General features: G+C 53.7%; 5 protein-coding genes across 5 annotated transcripts; 3 read left to right on the top strand and 2 right to left on the bottom strand.

Annotated features, from left to right (window-relative positions):
* Positions 1 to 117: 117 nt before the first annotated feature.
* J4E93_001711 (uncharacterized protein) lies at positions 118 to 2,130 on the top strand (the record flags this gene model as incomplete). Its single annotated transcript, XM_049339661.1, has 1 exon — positions 118 to 2,130. The coding sequence occupies one exon, from the start codon at positions 118 to 120 to the stop codon at positions 2,128 to 2,130; it is 2,013 nt and encodes a 670-aa protein (XP_049203618.1).
* Positions 2,131 to 3,941: 1,811 nt separating this feature from the next.
* J4E93_001710 (uncharacterized protein) lies at positions 3,942 to 5,056 on the bottom strand (the record flags this gene model as incomplete). Its single annotated transcript, XM_049339660.1, has 4 exons — positions 3,942 to 4,461; positions 4,515 to 4,542; positions 4,642 to 4,870; positions 4,991 to 5,056. 4 exons carry the CDS (start codon positions 5,054 to 5,056, stop codon positions 3,942 to 3,944), a joined length of 843 nt encoding a protein of 280 aa, XP_049203617.1.
* A 2,206-nt stretch (positions 5,057 to 7,262) lies between these two features.
* On the bottom strand, positions 7,263 to 8,492 carry HHP1 (casein kinase I; the record flags this gene model as incomplete). The annotated part of the gene is made up of 4 exons (XM_049339659.1): positions 7,263 to 7,750; positions 7,797 to 8,285; positions 8,342 to 8,414; positions 8,490 to 8,492. 4 exons carry the CDS (start codon positions 8,490 to 8,492, stop codon positions 7,263 to 7,265), a joined length of 1,053 nt encoding a protein of 350 aa, XP_049203616.1.
* A 2,559-nt stretch (positions 8,493 to 11,051) lies between these two features.
* On the top strand, positions 11,052 to 11,626 carry J4E93_001708 (uncharacterized protein; the record flags this gene model as incomplete). The annotated part of the gene is made up of 2 exons (XM_049339658.1): positions 11,052 to 11,177; positions 11,231 to 11,626. The coding sequence occupies 2 exons, from the start codon at positions 11,052 to 11,054 to the stop codon at positions 11,624 to 11,626; spliced, it is 522 nt and encodes a 173-aa protein (XP_049203615.1).
* Positions 11,627 to 12,122: 496 nt separating this feature from the next.
* Positions 12,123 to 17,366, top strand: J4E93_001707 (uncharacterized protein; the record flags this gene model as incomplete). Its single annotated transcript, XM_049339657.1, has 6 exons — positions 12,123 to 12,254; positions 12,343 to 12,365; positions 12,436 to 12,655; positions 12,705 to 12,794; positions 13,275 to 16,766; positions 16,788 to 17,366. The coding sequence occupies 6 exons, from the start codon at positions 12,123 to 12,125 to the stop codon at positions 17,364 to 17,366; spliced, it is 4,536 nt and encodes a 1,511-aa protein (XP_049203614.1).
* Between the last annotated feature and the right edge of the window lie 1,672 nt (positions 17,367 to 19,038).

Raw genomic sequence — 19,038 nt, 5'->3', positions numbered from 1 at the left:
AAAATGCCGTCATGACTTTAAGTCCGACAATGCGCGACAGATAATGCAATCTCACAACGTGCTCCTCATGTCATACTACACATTTCCCGTGCTGTCTTCACCCTGTTTCCGACAGCCATGATACATGGCTTGTCTGCTCTTCGAAGAGCACCTGCGCAGCATGCGACATCACGATTGCTGACGTCAACCCTCTCCCCCACGCGACTCTACCAGGCACCACTCGCGCGCCGCCTTCAAACACAGCAATGGGAGCCTCTACGCCCTCCGAACCCCGCAGACCTACCGAAACCACGACAGCGTAAAGTCAAGCCTCCGTTTACCCGCCGGAAATGGGTGCGCCGCCTTGCTGTCGTCTCTGCACTACTCGGTGCTGGGTGGCTAGCTGATCGGCAATTCTATGCTTCGTCCATCACACGCAGTTTGCGCACGTTCAAGACCGGCCTTTTGATAGGCATAGACTACAAGATCAACTTCCGTGCGCATCCTCCCCTTGCGAACAGCATTGAAGAATTGCATGCGCGGAATGCGCAGAGGATATTCGACCTGCTGCGATACAATGGCGGACTATACTTGAAGATTGGCCAGGCGATTGCTATGCAGAGCGCGATATTGCCACCACAGTTCCAGAAGATGTTCCAGCAAATGTTCGACGATGCGCCGCAGAACGAATGGTGGGAAGTCGAGCAAGTCATACGAGAGGACTTTGGCAAAAGCGTCGAGGACGTCTTCGGTGTCAGCTTCACACGGGAAGGACAGGACGGTCGGGGTATAATGGAGAAGACTGCAAGGGCCAGTGCGAGTGTTGCGCAAGTGCACTGGGCAAGATTGGCAGACGGAAGAGAGGTGGCCATCAAGATTCAGAAGAGAGAGATTGCCCAGCAGGTGGGATGGGACCTTTGGGCATTTAAGGTCGTTTCCAAAGTGTATACCTGGTGGTTCGGCATCCCTGTTTACACGCTGGTTCCATACATCTCCGAGCGCCTAATGCTAGAAACGGATTTCGAGAACGAGGCAGACAACGCGGTAGAGATGAAGGGGCTTGTGGCTGGGGAACCGCGACTCAACGGTCGGGTCTACATCCCTGCGGTGTACCGCGAGCTTTCAAGCAAGCGTGTCATGACTGCGGAATGGATCGAAGGTGTACGATTATGGGACAAGGAGGGCATCACAAACAGCTGGAAGGGTGGATGGCGCAGAGGCAGCCCCGGTGCAGGTGGTAACCAGCTACCACCAATCCCCCGAGACGCTAAGATCGATACCCATGCGCCGGAGGACGCCACACAGCACGAGTTCTTCAAACCTGACCGTAGTTCATGGAGAGGCAACGACGAGAAAGGCGGCCTCGGCGTCTCCCTGAAGACCACCATGAACACCATCGTCGATCTCTTCTCAGCACAAATGTTCCTCTGGGGTGCAGTACATTGCGACCCCCATCCAGGAAACATCTTCGTCCGCCGCCTCCCTAACGGACAGCCGGAAGTCGTCCTCATCGATCACGGCCTGTACATCCGCATGGACCCCAAATTCCGTCTCCAATACGCAGAATTCTGGAAGTCGCTTCTCGCTTTTGACAACGCCAAGATCGAGGAGATTGTCACCAGCTGGGGCGTAAAGCACGCCGACATCTTCGCATCAGCAACGCTCATGCGTCCGTACGAAGGTGGCGACAAGAGCGTAGCAGGTGTACTCAAATCCGAAATGAAGGGTAAAGATCAAGCTGAGCGAGCCTTTGAAATGCAAGCCAAAGGTCGCGACGCCATCAAGCTCATTCTCGGCGACGACGCAAAGTTCCCCCGTGAACTCCTCTTCATCGGACGTAACCTACGCATCGTACAAGGCAACAACCAATTCCTCGGTTCACCTGTCAACCGTATCAAGATCACTGGACTATGGGCTAGTAGGGCTTTGATCGAATCTAAAGATCTCAGTGTGAGCCAGAGATGGAAGAACTGGATTCAGCATCTGCGCTTCCGGTTCGTGCTTACACTCAGCGATGTGGTGTTCCTCTGGAGTAAGCTCAAGCAATTGGTTGGTGTGGGCGGAGGCATGGAGGATGATATCGAAGCGCACATGCGTGTTATGGCTAAGGACTTTGGTGTTGATCTTCAACATGGCGTCTTTGAGGGCTAGTAGCTGTATAATATATTTAATTCCCCTCACGTACGAAGCCATGCCTGTTGTAAACTGTCATGGTATACATAGGATTGGTTGTCCGAGTATTGTACGCGCATGACGAACCCGTTAAAGAGTTGTTCCGTGTCGCCATCTGCTTGTATACCACGAACATCTACTCTCAAACTTAGCTAAGCCCATGGAGACTACTGGAAACCATCATCTACTACGGTCTCACAACAAGCCCCGAAAAAGACCTAATCCGCGCGTTCCTGAACAAAGTTCACGCAAAGAATGCCCCGCACTAGCATCCCGCTCGACATTTCCGAACCTCCCCACATCCATTGATCTTTCCGGCATCGCGTTAGGCAGGCCCGGTAGAACATATATCCACCATAGACTCAGATCCTAGCCCTTCAAATACATAGAACACTGCTTGTAGCAAGAGTAAAATTTCCATCATCAACTCATATCTACTGCAAACAATGGCACCAAACTGGGACAGACTTATCCGCTTCGTCGCCACAGATGGGCGTGAGCTGCGGGGTCAACCTATCCTCCCCTCGCCAGAATTTGATGTCGGTACGACGACAGAAGAGACGGGATTAAAGGCGAAGGTAATCGATGTCAAGAACAACGATATCTTCGACCCCGCCACCAAGGTCACCGATGAGGAAGTCACCGTTAAGAAGCTACTTGGCCCCGTGACCACAGACGAAGTACCCATTATCCGGTGCATAGGTCTAAACTTCATCAAACACAGTAAGTTCCTCTGTCATCTTGTCTCCAAAAACAAACCCCCAATTGACCTCACCACGCCTAGTCCAAGAAGGCGGCCGCACCCTCCCTCCTTACCCCTCAACCTTCATCAAAGCCAACACCTGCCTAAACGACCACAACGCCCCCATCGTCATCCCCAAACTCGCCCAAGACAACCAAGCCGACTACGAAGGCGAACTCTGCTTCATAATCTCGCAAGACGCCAAGAACGTCTCCGAAGCCGACGCCTTCAACTACATCGGCGGCTACACCTCCGGCAACGACGTCTCCTCCCGCAAACTCCAACGCGACCCCCTCCTCGCCGGCACAGTCCCCCAATGGAACTTCTCCAAAGGCTTCGACACGTACGCGCCTTTAGGCCCTCAACTCGTCTCCCCACGCGTGATTCCCGATCCGTCGAAATTGCATCTCAAGACGGTGGTGAATGGGGATCTGAGACAGAGTTCTGGGATCGATGATTTGTGCTTCAAGATTCCGACGTTGGTGAGTTATTGTAGTCAGGGGACTACGCTGAAGAAGGGCACGGTTTTCATGACGGGGACGTGTGCGGGCGTGGGGTATGCGATGAAGGAGCCGCAGTTTTTGAAACCGGGGGATGTCGTGGAGGTTACGCTTAGTCCGGAGATTGGGACGCTGAGGAATACGGTGGAGTATGCTTAGGTGGATGGGTGGGTTGAGGGGTTGGGCTGAGGGTGTGGGTACGGGGACCTGGATGGAGAGTGTATGTACAGTGCTTTGGGCTATTCGGTTGATTTTCGAATGCATAAAGGTCTTGCACAATTCCTATACTTAGGATTTGGAGCTTGTGTACAGAAATTATTGTGGTTCCTCGCTAGGGCTTCTTAGACTGGAAATTGAAATCAGAAGTCGACGACGGCGATTGTATTGGATCTATTGTTCGTGCAAGAGTTAGCTTATCGTGTCGTGTGGATATCACTTGTTGTAGATCCCGAGTAAACGACACGCATCATCATATTCTTGAGGATGATGGCGTGATATTATACAGATAACCTTGGAGGACGAGAAGCCTTCCCATCTAAAGCTTCCCATCAGATCTTCGACCTCGCCTTACTCTTCTCCTCCATCTCCCTCCTCTTAATCTCAAACCTCTCCATGGGCGCCCCCTCAACAAACCGCTCCGCCAACGCATCCACAGCATTAACCACAGCCACCAACCTCGCATCCCTAATCGGCGCATTCTGCAACCTCTTCATCTCAATCATACTCTTGCCATCATTCACCTTGAGCTGTTCCTCCAAGAACGCCTCAACCTTGCCATGGAACTCGTCGCCAGCGGCATCCCACACGTAATTGTACAGGCCGGCATCGAGCAGCTCTTGCGCGGAGAGCTTGCGGCCGAACATGAGGAAGTCGTTTGCGCGGTGGATGCCGATGGATTGCGCGAAGGAGAGGGCGGAGCCGTTTTCGGGGACGAGACCGAGGGCGGAGAAGGGGCATTGTAGCCAGGCGGTTGAGGAAGCGAGCACGATGTCCGCGATACCTGGGAACCAGGCTGCGCCGCCGCCGACGGCGGGGCCGTTGAGCGCGAGGATGAGGACTTTGCGGTGGCTGTGGAGTGTTAGTGTTGCTGTGTGGGGATACATGGGTGTATGTAGACTTACTCGATCATCGAACGTAGAAGCTCCGTGGCTGTGAGATGTCAGACTTAGTACTATGATTCGGAAGTGGCATGACATTTCAACATGAAAGCAAATTCGCGGCGTAGGCAAGGTCAAGAGGTGGACATACCATAGCTGAACCTTGTCATGTAACTCAACTTCTTCTCGGCATCGTTCTTGAAGGCTTCACTACTTCCTCCGGCAATCCCCTTAACGTCCGCGCCGGCAGAGAAGAAGCGTCCCTCGCCTGTTAGCACGGTGAAGATGGTGTCTGGGTGCTCATTGAGAACGCGTAATCCGGCGATGATGTCGGGGATGAGGTTTCCGCCAAAAGAGTTCAAGGCCTTGGGCCGGTTGAACTGAAGGATGTGTTAGCGGACGCAAACTGTGATGTTTAGGCATGGGTGGATCGGGTAAGATCGTCTGGAGGCATTCGGGAATGTGCCGCACGGATGGATGGTGGAGTCTTTGAATATTACCTTAATGATACCGATCTTGCCCTTGATTTCGAACTTGATATCCGAGTAATCCGATGAAGAAGTCATGATATCGTATTTTCCTAGCTCTTTCGCGTTGTTCTTTGAGGCGGTAGAGCAAGTCTCTAATTACAATGTCGCAAAGATCCTCCCGTAACCGCTCTTTTGTATGTAGGCGGATGGTGAGATAAATGTTGAAAATTCAGGCTATCGAGATGAAGTTTACTTGTGGAAGATGAATAGTAAGCTTTCCCCGCAAGACGCGACAGGCCTCGGTTCGGGCGACAGATTGACGAAGTCGAGTGGTTGTATGTATTGTCGAGTCAGACCATATAAACGCGATCTGAAGAACACCGCGATTGAATGTTAAGCTGTGATGCTGATCGCGTGATGAGAGGTGATGCAGCAAGGTGGTGTTGTCGCATACCGGTGCATGGGTTGCTGACAATATGTACTGTGAAGAACGATGTCGCGTTTTACCTCGGCAGGTTTACGAGGCACGTCATCACGGGCTACACACCCGCAACACCGTATACATGGCACAGAAGCGTTAACGAACTCAACTGAAACTACGACCTGGCCGTTTGCACTCTTTCAGAGAGGCGCGATACAAATTCAGGACAGTACGTTGTACTTGCCGCATAGTACATGTGCTATATATGAAGCAGGCAAAGTCACTATCAAAAAACACTTCGCAGACCATGCATTACATCAAAAGGCAATGCGACCATGTCTGTTCACTCTTCCATCAACAAATTTAGGACATCACAACCTACGCATATCACATCCCCAACTACCATAGCGTGATGGATCAAATAAGTCAAAGTCGCAATACTAGACACATCGGACAACTGTTGTTAGTTCACCTCCTATTCTACTCTTCCCCCAATCTGTTAGGACACGGTAGAGATATCGCACAACACCTGTAGGTGGAAAGACTATGACCCATGGTTTTATGAAAATCCTCTCTAGAATTCCTAGCGTTCTTGTGTCTCCATTGCAAAGTATGTGATTCGAAACCTTCGTCACAGCCCCAAATCCACCTATTCAAGTTCTACGTGCAAAGTCCTGATGGCTTGGAAAGGCGGATGCAATGGTACTAGGCACCCCGTAGCCCTCGGAATTTGAGGATATCGCTCTTCGCTCTGCGTTGTTGCTGCACTAGCCAACTCGGATAGACATAGAAGAAACCAGCATCCCATCCTCGCGATGACTCGAAGTCTAGATTGAACATGCGCCTGTAGTCCTCGACTGGTCCATCAAGCAAGTTCAATTACAAGCGGTATACTAGTCACAGGCATCACGCAAATCATTTGGGCTAGCGGTGAGAGAAAAGCATATAATTCCAAAGCAAACAAAACTAAAAGCACCATCACTCGCACCACTCGTCCCCTTTCCCCATTTCCAAGCGCAATGGTCGTGGCGAGCTAGATATTCCTTTCTCGTCCCTGGAAGCAGCCTCCTTGATAGAGATCCGTCAATCACGCGGACTACTAGCCGCCCATTCCATTGCAACCCTTCGAGTCTACCAGCCAAGCTTCAGTCACATACACTCTCCGCCAGATACAATTTGAAATCGTCCCCTTGTTAAGCTTTACCTCCCCACAAGCTGGCAGACATGTCCGAAGGGGGGAAACTCAAGGAAAGTACTAAGAACCACATGAAAGGACAAGGGGGCAGGGGATAATTAATGCGAGGTGAAAGCCGTAAAGTCAAACAAAGATCAGTCATCAGCTGGAGAGCTGCCCAGTAACACTAGCTGTGCAAGACGACCAAGCTAATCGGTTGGCTGTAATCCGGAATGAGTTGAGATGTGTTTACAAGCCGAACTGTGATGCCAAATGGAGATACCGTGTGGGTCGAGCTTCCAGAGATGTGAGATAGTCGTCAGAGACGCATGGCCATGGTAAACGCAAGACAGTGGAATGTCTTCCTAGGTCCGTACGAGGTGTCTGACGAATGGATCCCATGAACTGATCAAGGAGCGACGCCGTCCAATATGTTGCCAGGACGGCAATGCCGCATTTCCCATTCGTTGTGTGCGCGGAGCCGCGTCAGAAGAAGCGGTCACGCAAGAGTTGAGATGACGAATCGAAAGCCGCATCAAATCAGTAACCAGATGCATACTGGTCCCCGCCACGCTTATTGGCCGAACGAAGCTGCCTGAAAGAAGGAAGAAGGTTAGTAAAATCTGGATCTGGCGCCCCCCGCGCTAAGCGTTCTCAACACCAAACGCAAAGGAGAGGGTCCCTTACGAGGATCAGATATATCGAACTCACATTCCGGTGCCCTCCTGGCGCGCGTTGACCGGACCGCGCTTGGTGCCAGCTGCCGTGCCCGCGTTGGCAGCGGCGGTGGTGGTGACGTGGCGTCCGCGGCCCTTGTCGTCTTCCTCGCCCTGGCCCTGGTTGGCAGCCTGGGCGATGGCTTGGGCGTTCTTCTGGTACTTGTAGACGGTCCAGTCGAACACGTAGTCGTACTGGAAGCCTTCACGGACGAAGAGGTCGCGGAAAATCTTGCGGAGGTACGAGTAGTCGGGCTTGTCATCGAAGCGGAGGGAACGGGTGTAGTTGAGGTAGATGGCGAACTCGTTGGGGAAGCCACGGCAGAGGACCTCGGTGGGAGTCGTCATCTTCTTCTCCATAATGCGGTCGTATTTCTGCTTCTTGGTGGCCGCCTTAAGACCCTGCCAGGGAAGGGATCCACGGCAGAAGTAAAGCATGACATAGCCCAGTGACTCCATGTCATCACGGCGGGATTGTTCTGTTGATGTTAGTTTAGCAAGTTGGATGGTGTGCGGGATACGTACCGACACCCAAGTGAGTGTTGATGGAGGCGTAACGGGCGGTACCAGTCAAGTTCTTGTTCTCTCTGTACGGGATGTGGAAGTGCGTCTTGGGATCGCGGTACTTCTTGGCCAGACCAAAGTCGATGACATTGACCTGGTTGCCGCGCTTGCCAATGCCCATAAGGAAGTTGTCGGGCTTGATGTCGCGGTGGATGAAGGACTTTGCGTGGATGTACTCAATGCGGGAGATGAGCTGATCGGCGAGGAGCAGGACGGTCTTCAAGGAGAACTTGCGGTTGCAGAAGTTGAAAAGGTCCTCTAGGGAAGGGCCGAGCAGGTCCAAGACCATGGCGTTGTAGTCGCACTCGGTTCCGAACCAGCGGACAAAGGGGATGCCGACACCGCCAGCGAGCGACTTGTAGACGCGGGCCTCATATTCGAGCTGGGGGTGCTTCGCCTTGACGCTCTCGAGCTTGATGGCGATCTCCTCACCCGAGATGATGTTGGTACCTGTAGACGTCAGCGGTGCTGGGAGTGGTGGGCAATGGGCGGCGGCGGCTACGTACCGAGGTAGATGTCACCGAAACTGCCGCTACCAATCTTGCGGCCGATTCTGTATTTGTTGCCGACGCGGAGGTCCTGCTACTGTCAGCCTGGGGTCCTGCGGAGAGGTGCTTGGCCGCCGTGGTGACGGCAAGCGGGGTCGGGGCGTACCATTGTCGTCATGCTGGCAGAGGTGCAACCTTGAGGAGGTTGGCCTGTGGTGGAGGGAGGTGTTGAGGGGGGTGGGTCGAGTGTTGTGACGATGGGGGCGCGGTGGTGTTTTGAGGATCAGCCTGCTGCGGTGGACCGGTCAGTATGAGGCTTTAGCCAACAAGGCGGTGAGTAAGCGGAGCGGGCAGCCGAGAAACGCTAAGGGAGGCAGTCGAGCGTGTTGACCGACAGGTAAAGGAAATGCCAGCGGAGCAGGTGCGTCGTGGTGAGAGATAAATAGGGCACGGGGGGCAGAGGGCGGAGCCGACTGACGAGCTGGGCAGGACTTACTGTAGGGCGTGAATGAGCCCAACGATCAACGATGCCGGCGAGCGAAGGTGCGGGCTGGCGGACGGGCGAGGTTTGCGACTCTAGCAAAAACGACACAGAGAGGCAGCTGCAGGGCACGGGACAGCACAAGAGGCCGGTGGAACAAGCACACTGTGATCGTGGTGCTGTATCAAAGGAACGCTGATGGCAAGATGCAGAGAGCCAACCTGCCTTGTATTCGGCCACCGTGCTTGGCGCGCTAGCGAGCTCTTTCACCGTGGACTGCTGCCCGCTGCCCGCCGCCGTGTATCAAGCCTGCGGACCGCAAATCACATCCCTGAGCCGCTCGGAGGCATCGCGACCCATCGCACCGCCGTTTGCGTTGCGCGTGTCCGCACATGTCCAGGGTGTCACTGTCGAAATGCCACTGCCCGTTTCAAATGCCGTCGCCTGACTGCCGCATCATGCGACTGAGCCACAGATCTGCCCCTTTATGCATCTCGCGCGGTTCACGAACCGATTGCGCTATATTTGACTTTGACCAAGAACGTCCTGCAGACGCCGTCCCGCTGCTAGAATGAAATTTCGTCGTAGCCGATGTTCTGGAAAGACTGCGGCCCGAAACTGTCTCGTGACGAAGGTCGGGTACGGCAAACACATCATAATTCAGACTAGGCAAACACCACTTGCGTATAACAGTTTCATCGTTCAAAGCCAGGAACCACCCCATGAAGAGTGTCCCGTATATCCGTACAAGCCCTTTCAACAACACAATAGCGCTCGGCGAGATGCTTTTTCATTTGGAACAAAGGAAAGCATCAGTCCCACCCCATTCAAGGGAAGAACCGAACACCCAAGAGCCTACATTAAGATAAAAGCTTGCGAAGTTAGTGGCCTAACGGCGACGTAGGCTCCTAGGTGTTTAGTTTTTCCCTTGTATAAGGTGGTCCCAACACCATCTCCCGACTCTCTCGCTGCGACATCACGTCTGCAGAACTCTTCGGACTATATAGTTATGCCTGCTAACCGAACCCGCTATACTTACTGTATGAAGCACCGCGTAGCATGTGCCCATGGTCTGATACAGCATCACATTACGCCTCTCATAGCGAGGACAGTTATGCAATCTCCTTTGTAGAGCTGCTCAGCTATGTCAGAAACATTCGATACCGGAAACATCCGAATACCATCTTGACAGCGTACACTATCAACATGTAGTGACAAACAGGTTCGAAGGGAATTCGGAACAGTCTGTAGGTCAAACATAGTCTACCAGCAGGTGATTTGCATACGGAAACCGCCTGGTAGATGGGCTTAAACCCCACCATATCTCTGATCCTCTGGGGTTGAGCCGAAGTACGCTCCCTGGCAACGTGGTAGCGATCTCTGCGTGGAAATTTGCCTGCAATTCAGTTGACACGCACTCGCATGACCAGAGCCGCAGAACAAGAGAGATGATATGTTCGTGATGGGTTGATTTTGCCAAGTCTATACAGCCATCTCAGTCGGAGACCTTGAATGATCCTCCTCCTCCGCGGCTATTATACACTGCCTCTGATTGCACTCGTATGCTCAAAGACCGCTCCCCGTATCGCGAAGTATCCGGCTTAGTGGTTCGGCGCCTGGTTCTTGAGGGCTGGGTTGCGCGGGTCGTTCTTGTACTCATCGGCTGTGCTGGTCAGCCTGCGAACATGAATCGAGCTGGATGGCTTCGTCTCTGGGATGGGGATTACGTACACTGGGCCATGGCGTTGGCGGCAGAGTTGACACCGTAGAGGATGACGAGGCCTATTGACTCTTGTTAATCCTGTCTCACACTGCGAGCCCTCGGCTCCCAAGCAATTCCATCTCCTTCCGGTCCATCAATTGGGCTCCTCCAAGTATTCTCTGCTCTAATCTAAGTCGCGCAACGTACCGGAGACGTAGAAAGGCCACATGGGCTTGGCTGTAGTACCTCGTTAGCAATCTTTTCAAGCTCGACTTTCCACTATCTGCGCGTGCAGGGTGCCGTACCGATTTGCGCCGGGAACTTCCTTCCGAGAAGAGGCATTGTGACGTGTGTTGGAGGGGCAATGGACTGATTTGACGGTTGCGGCGAGGGATGCGGTGATGGGGTGAGCTCCGCTCGAAGAACAGCCCTGGAGATGCTTGGCGTCCGCGCACGGATCACTCGTGCCATCGTACTAAGAGGGAGCAACATCCCACTTCGCTCGCGTCCAGACCACACTTGCGATTGCCGAATCATTTACAATCATGGCGCTGGAAGGATGCGTAGGCTCACTGCGCAGTAGCATGCAATTACTCGATTCATCTATCAACATACTGGACCAAGGCGTGAGCGACTTTCCCCGACTGGCCAAAGTACTGCAGACGACACGGGTGTGTACACGTTAAGAACATGATTCACCTTCATCGTGTTGACCCTGGAACAGCACTTCGAGCTCATCTCTGAATCCGACCTCCAAACCGCGCAATCAGCACTCCTCTCAGAAATCCGTCCCGAGGTCGATAACCTTCTTAAGCGCGTAGAAAACTACCTCGACAAGCTGGAGCGTCGCGAGCAATCCTTAATAGCGAAATGCGATCTGAACGACGGCAGACTCGGACGCGACAACAATGGTAGCTCAGGCTCCAGACCAGCAAGCAGGACCACACAGCGAAGCGGAGGCAAGACCATCAGCGCGCAACAGGAAATGAGAATGAAGACTTTGAAAGCGAAAAAGGATAGGCTAAGCTATGCCGTAGAGACGCTAGAGTTGCAGGCGAAGCAGAGGGAGCGGCAGTTGCGGATGAGCATGGCCGCACCGCAGCAGTTATACGATGATTGATGTTTTGCTACATTTGGGCAGAGAAAGCATCAGTTGGCCCATCGGTAATGGAATGGGCCGCATGAGTCCCCAATCTTGGAACAGGCGTTTTGGCAATAAGATACCCCGGAGTAGTTCAATACAGACACCATATTACACCCACGTAATCTCAAGGAATGCAATAAGATGTGAATCTTCAGTCAACCTCGGACGCCTGGTGCATGAAGAAGGTCCCCCACAGCAGTTGGAATCAGCACTTTGGGTTGACGCGAATGACATGTGCTTTGTTCCACTGTAACAAGCTAAAATAGATAGTACGTAGCCTTGAAATTGTAATAAAGCGAAGAAAGTAAGCGCTCTTATGAAGTGTTCCAAGGTTGTGATACCCAGTTCAGATGGTCAAGATGTTGCTGATGCGCTAGCGTCGGCTAACCCCGTGACCTGAGGGAGCGCAGAACTCGCAGAACACCGACATTGAACATTCTCCGACCACCTCTTCCCCACCACCCCGTCCATCATGAGCTCTCTCCGCATCGCCCGAGCTGCCCTCCGCGCGAGGCCCGCTGCCATTGCCCGCCCCATCCAGCGCAGAGGGTACGCCGAAGTCGCCAATGACAAGATCAAGCTCTCCCTAGCTCTCCCGCATCAGGTACGCCATTCCAGCCGTCGCAACATGCGGGGGCATACCCCAGGTTGCAATTGGCATCTGAATTGAGACGCTAACTGGTGGTCAACAGTCTATCTACAAGTCCCAGGATGTGTACGTCGCTCGAGACCCCGGCCGATCCCGCAAAGCGAAATCGCGAATACTGACATGAGATGTTTTACAGCGTCCAGGTCAACCTCCCCGCGGAGACCGGTGACATGGGTGTTCTGGCCAACCACGTTGCCTCCATCGAGCAGCTGAAGCCCGGCCTAGTCGAGATCATCGAGGAGCAGGGTGGCAGCAAGCAATTCTTCCTGTCTGGTGGATTTGCTGTTGTGCAGCCCAACTCCGTCCTCAGCATCAACGCCGTCGAGGGATACCCATTGGAGGACTTCAGCGCCGAGGTATGAGCGGATGCACGGAGATGGGAGATAACGACTGACAAGGAGATAGGCTGTCAGGAACCAGATCGGCGAGGCACAGAAGATTGCCAGCGGAAACGGCAGTGAGGCTGACATTGCTGAGGCCAAGATCGAGCTCGAGGTACGCACCATAAACACATCTTAGCAAGAAGCGCTGACAAGACCCAGGTTCTCGAGAGCCTGCAGGCTGCATTGAAGTAACTGTGTAAATAGCGTTCCTTGAGTACGGCATGCGCGGTATGTATAGTAGCAAGTACAGAGCATGCGTGCTTTCCGTGGTCAAAGAATAGAAGGAGCTCCCTGAGGTGACCAAAACATTCCAAACATCCTGCAGTCTCGCTCTTCTTGACCACATTCCTCTGCAACCTGGACCGACGGTACCTGAACCCACCAGCAACCCTACAAGCTACACCAGTCTTATTGTTATTCTTCTATCAGTTTGTCTTACTTCTTTAGCACCCAGTCTTACTCTGTCTTACTTCATTACAGCTTGTCTTACTTCACCATAGCGATCTTAACTTTCCTTACACACAATCAACAGTCAACACACATCTACAGCATCACCCTTCTCACGTCTGCAACACATTATCCAATAGCTTAGCGTCTCATGCCCCAAGGCTTCGACCAACCCACGTCAAGTTCTGCGTCCCGAGCTACCAATGCGGGACTACGCGAGCAGAGCAATCAACCATCAAACATAAGAACTAGACAGGGTCGATTCGAAGCTCCTGCCACGATACCGGGCGCCGGAGAGGCGAAGCAACAATACTCGACGACATCCAGACGCAAATCTAGCAGCCCCTCAGCTTTGCCCCTTCCACAAGCATCTAGCGAACCTCAACCGCCTCCTTCCGGACGCAAGTCGCCTGCCTATTTGCAAGGGAGGAATCCATATGGCCGAGTCTTGGACAAGATCCAGCATCCCTACCGGGAGCCCGAGGCAGTGACGACAGCAACTGGACCGCCTTCCCAAGCTGGCTCCAATACCGGTTCACGGCCACCTGCGGTGGGTGTCGCAGACTCCAAACAACAATCTCTGGCCCAAGAGCCGGGTCGACGCGACACCCGGACAACATCCCCGCCATCAAGACAGCCACAGGTTCCCAAGTCGGTTCGCTCTGCCAAGGACTTCTTCGAGACGGAAGCCTTTCAACGTCCGTCAGCATCTCGTCCCCCACCTTCAGTCCCTGGAGCCAGTACCGCGAGGGCGCCCGCACCCCAAACCTACGCCTCTAGTTGCTCTCGCGAATCTCCTGCCCGTGCTCCAAACCCGAAGTTGTCTTCTACTCCTAACGAGCAAGCCCCCGATACTGGTCTGCTGTTGTCTTCTCTCACGGAGTTTTACGATACTCGCGAGTCTGTACAGTCAGTGATCCCCTACAAACAAGGCGAGGCCGATGAGTGTGCTCCCATCATCACGACACAGAAAGCAACGCCCCCGGCCGTACCATCTGATCAGGGAGAGGAGCAGTACTTTTCCGACACAGAGCGAGAACCCATTAGTCGTCGGAAGTCTACCAACATCTTTGCAGGCAGGTCCGGCGCTGCAAAGCCTCCAACTCTCGGTCAACAGGCTGGACAGGACAGCTTTGCGAGCGATAATATCTCCAAGGCGGCGCTTCCTGACACTGGCGGAGCCGACCCAGTTGATTACAGAGGCCCCTCTGATGAGATTGTGAGGAGTTTCGATACCCGCAGTTCAATACCAGCTGCTGAGACCAGGCAAGCCAGCAATTCGAACCCTCCGTCGCAACAAGAAGGTAGACGTGCGAAGTCTGGTCGCGATCTTCGAAGAACTTTCGAGGAAGACAACGAGGCTTCCCCCAAACGGCTCAGGCGCAGTGGATCACACACTGCTTCTTTGACTGAGAGTGGCAGTCTACCAAAGGAGCCCGTCGATCGTGTCGCGGAGTGGACCCGGAGTACAGATGATGGAAATCCTCACAATCAGTTTGGGAAGTCTATTGGTGTGCGTAGAAGAGCCGAGGAGATCGTGGCAAGGAATCTTGGCCACGACGGCGCAAGCGACATGAGTGTCTCTCGACAAAGCTATATCTCAGGTTCGGTTCCAACTGCCAACATCGGTGTCGAAGACCAGTATGGCGAGGCCAAAGTGCCAGACGATGTCGACAATCGCCAAGGGTACGGACGTCGCGTCACACAAGATTTTGGCTTCCCAGGCGCACGGATCAAGTCGCATGGCATCAACAAGACAAGCCGACCATTGCGAGACCCTGGCAATTGGACCAAGCGAGCGTGTGGACACTTCTCGTACATGGGCAAACACGAGCACCGCGAGTATGCACACGAGAAGATATGCCGGCAATGTTCGACCCGAGTACCAGTGCTTGAAGAGCTACTGTCTACGAAGCGGCGGACACGCAGACGAGCTTCATCAGAATCACTGACCTCCACCCCTTCATCGAAAATCTCCACAGATGACTGTTGTCGCCGGCAGAGACGTCGTCGGTGTCATTCTGAAAGCATGTCGCATGACAGATGTGGAGATAAATTTGCTGAGGAGTTGGGTCACATCATCGACAATATCCTAGAAGAGCATGCAAACACACTTCAGAATGTCATCAGCAACATCAAGAACACTCAACCCAGTCTCGACCAGCTTCGAAGGGTGTCTGAAGACCTTGTTCAGCGATGCAATACCAACGGATGTAACAGCGATCGCTGCCGGACATCCTGCCGTCCAGCACAAGGATCCTGTCGACGAGACGATGATTGGCATCCACCATGCCCATATCTCCCACCCAAAGCGGCAGAGAAACTCAATGTTGGGGCTACAGGGCAAGTCAAGCCGAACCTTAACGATCCTAAATCGAGCCTGCGTGAAGAGGTGCAGTCAATGCCCGACCTGGTCGATCTTGTCAAATCTGCAGCCGACGATCTCGGCTTCGATCTTGACCGAAGGCCCACCGCGACCGACGATGACATGTTCCACAACGCCCCTTACGAGACCACACCCATGGATTCTGTCTCACGTCACACGGATGTCTCCTTTGGAACAGCAGAAAACAGGGCTACGGAGGACGAGCCGCTTACCGAGGACAGCTGGCTACAGCAAACGCGTAGACACTTGACCGAACTTTCCGAGGCCCGGGAGCAGCTTATGGACGAACTGGATTCTATCGCTGGAAATCTCGACGTCAAATTTCGAGACCAACCAGAGGTTGAGTCGGTGACTGATTCGGATGCACCACATGCACACCGTGTACTCAGCAAAGCTCCCACAGGTCTCTCGCGTACATCCACATTGCAGAGAGACGCTCTTGTCGACTCAGTACAGCGTATGCTCAGCAAAGCGCCTACTGGCATCTCACGCAGCTCCACATGGCATGAGCAGAGTCAGGGAGAAGAGGCTGATGATCCCGATCTCAACCCGACACAGCGTAGATCAAGCAAAACTCCTACCGTTCTCTCACGCACGTCTACTTTGCAGAAAGATGCTATGATCGACTCGGTACAACGTGTGCAACGTGTGCTCAGCAAGATTCCTACCGGCCTCTCACGCAGCACTACACGGCATGGAGAAGATGACGGAAATGAGGAAGAGAAAGAAGCAGTCGATAATCGCAGTGTCGAACTTGTGCAGCATGTACTGAGCCCAACCTCTGCAGACTTCTCGCGCACGTCTACATCGCAAGCAGATGCCATCGTCGACTCGGTGCAACGCGTGCAACGTGTGCTCAGCAAGATTCCTACCAGTCTCTCACGCAGCTCTACATGGCATGTAGAAGACGGGGAGGCCATCGAAGACTCCGAAGTCGAGCCAGTGCAGCGTGTACTCAGCATGTCTCCTCCTGGTATTTTGCAGGCCTCTACATGGATCAGGGACGCTTCTGTCGACGCAACGCGACGTGTACTCAGCAAGCCTCTTACTGGTCTCCTGCGCAATACTGCTTGGCATAGCATGGGGGACGATCCAGCAGACGATTCCTTCGTCGAGCCCATACAACGTGTACTCAGCAAGGCCCTCACTGGTCTCTCGCGCAATTCTACATGGCAAAAGGATGATGATGCACCGGCAGACGAATCCGTTGTTGAAAGTGTGGAGCGCGTACTCAGCAAGGCTCCTACCAGCGTCTCGCGCGAATCCGAATAGCAGGAGGATTCGTCTACTGAATTCGATACTACTCAGACTGGTCAGCACGACGATGAAAACGAGTCGTTCGGCGAGCCTACGCAGTCTACGCTCGAAAACATCAACAGTGGCCTCTCGCGCGCGTCTACGTGGCACGGTAACAGACCCATCGACGATGAAGAGCCCGGAGCTGACGTTCCGGGTCTCCATGAGGATGATCTGGTTGCCAAGATTGTGCAAAGCGTTCTCAGCAAGGTGCCCTCTGGCTTCTCACGCGCATCTACATGGCAGGGCAACAAGACTGTCGACATCGAAGACCTCGGGGCTGACGTTTCGGATCACCAGGAGGACGATCTGGGAACCGCAATGGTGCAGCGTGTTCTCAGTAAAGCATCCACTGGCATTTCAAGCAGGCCAACCTGGCCTAGTTCCAAGACCGCCAACACCGTCGAAGATGAAATTGAAAGCGTTGTCGATAACAGTGTCGACGAGCTTCGGCTCAGTCGCGCACTCACTCGGATCCTGAGCCAACCGAAAGAGCCTCCATCTGCTGGTCAAGAGCCATACAAGGCTGAAGACGTTTCGCCTGAAGAGATCTAGGAGGTGCTTCGAGTGGCGAGAGACGAGCTTCCGGCTGCTGTTGCTTCGATCACCGCCGTCTTGCAGACATTGCCAGCTGCTGAACATGCGCCCACTGATGAGACCAGTGACATTGTGGAGCCCGATCAGCATGTTGAGCTGGCATATGAAGCGCAGGATAACCCGCAGTATGACACGATGGACGATCCTCAGAACGAGGTGCAACTTCGGAGTCAAATGAACCAAGGATACGGCGAAGCCACCTCTGATACTTACAGCGACCACTACACGGTATCACCGGTCATTGAAGAAGAACCCGAGTTCCAGGCTCCTGTGCAGCGAATTCGCCAGACAAGTACTATGTCACCCGTTGAAAATCGACAAGAATCGTTCATGCCTGGCTCAATAGCTGTCTCGATACCTTCCAGTTATTCTTCCATGGCGGAAGGTTCACCCGAGTCTGCCGCCTTATCACGCACGGCTTCGTTCTCTCCTGCACTTGACACTCGCCGGACAGCTACCATGTCCCCATCTCGGTTACGACAAGGTCCTTCAAGCCCACTATCTGTCGCTGATAACGCCGCTGAACAACCCATCCTCTTGAGTCTAGCCTCACGCCAGCCAACGCTTGCAAGTCGCCGTACCAGTACAGCAACAGCCAGGGTCCAGCGACAAGACTCTGTTAGACCCACTTCCCAAGCTAGCGCAGATGATCTAGAAGCACAGCCCGTGGCTTCGCGTGCAACCTTCCGCCAGCCTACACTGGAGACTCGCCGTACAAGCGGTGCAAATGCCAATAACAAGCGGCAAGACTCCTTCAGGCCCGCTTCTCCATCTGGTCCGTATGACTTGGAAGCAGAGCCACTCATCTCGCGAGCGTCTACACAACAGGACACGTTAGGGATGCGTCGAACAAGCACGGCAACAGGTAGCGTTCAGCGCCACGACTCTATTAAGGCCGCTTCTCCATCCTCTCCGTATGACTTGGAAGCAGAACCACTGACCTCACGCGCGCCTACACGACAGGGTACGCTAGGAATGCGTCGAACGAGTACTGCAACAGGTAGCGTACAGCGGCAAAACTCTGTCAGGCCCACCTCACCGCCTGCTATGGATGATCTAGAAGAACAGCCCGTGTTCTCACGTGCAGCATCTCGGCAGGGTACGCTAAGGACTCGCCGAACAAGTACGATGTCACCGACTATTCAACGGCAAGAGTCGATGTTAGCCACCACGTTGCCTGTAGCAGAGACCTCGCTTGAGCAACCCGCTCTCTTGCGTGTGGCTTCTCGTCAGCCTGCGCTACCCGTCCATAGAACAAATACGACGTCACCGACTGTACAATGGCAAGGTTCAAGTTCAGCCACAGTGTTGCCTGTGGTAGAGTCCTCGCTTGAGCAGCCACCTCTCTTGCGTGTAGCTTCTCGTCAGCCTACGCTACCCGTCCATAGAGCGAATACGATATCACCGACTGCCCGGCGACTGGACTCCATTGAACCAACGTCATCACCTGTTGCAGACGAATCGATTAGGCAGCCAGTTCTCCTACGTGCAGCATCACGTCAGCCTACGCAAAGGGTTGAACGTACAAGCACAGTGACACCGGCGATTCAACGGCAACCTTCGGCTATACGCACCCCTTCACCTGCGGCAGAGGTCTTATCTAGGATGCCATCTATCATCCGTGTGGCAT

This window comes from Alternaria ventricosa, assembly GCF_023758065.1.
Source record: "Alternaria ventricosa strain BMP 2768 chromosome Unknown scaffold_2, whole genome shotgun sequence".
NCBI classification, from domain to species: domain Eukaryota; kingdom Fungi; phylum Ascomycota; class Dothideomycetes; order Pleosporales; family Pleosporaceae; genus Alternaria; species Alternaria ventricosa.
Note: the sequence above shows the minus strand (reverse complement) of the source record. Positions and strands in the feature narration are given on the sequence as shown.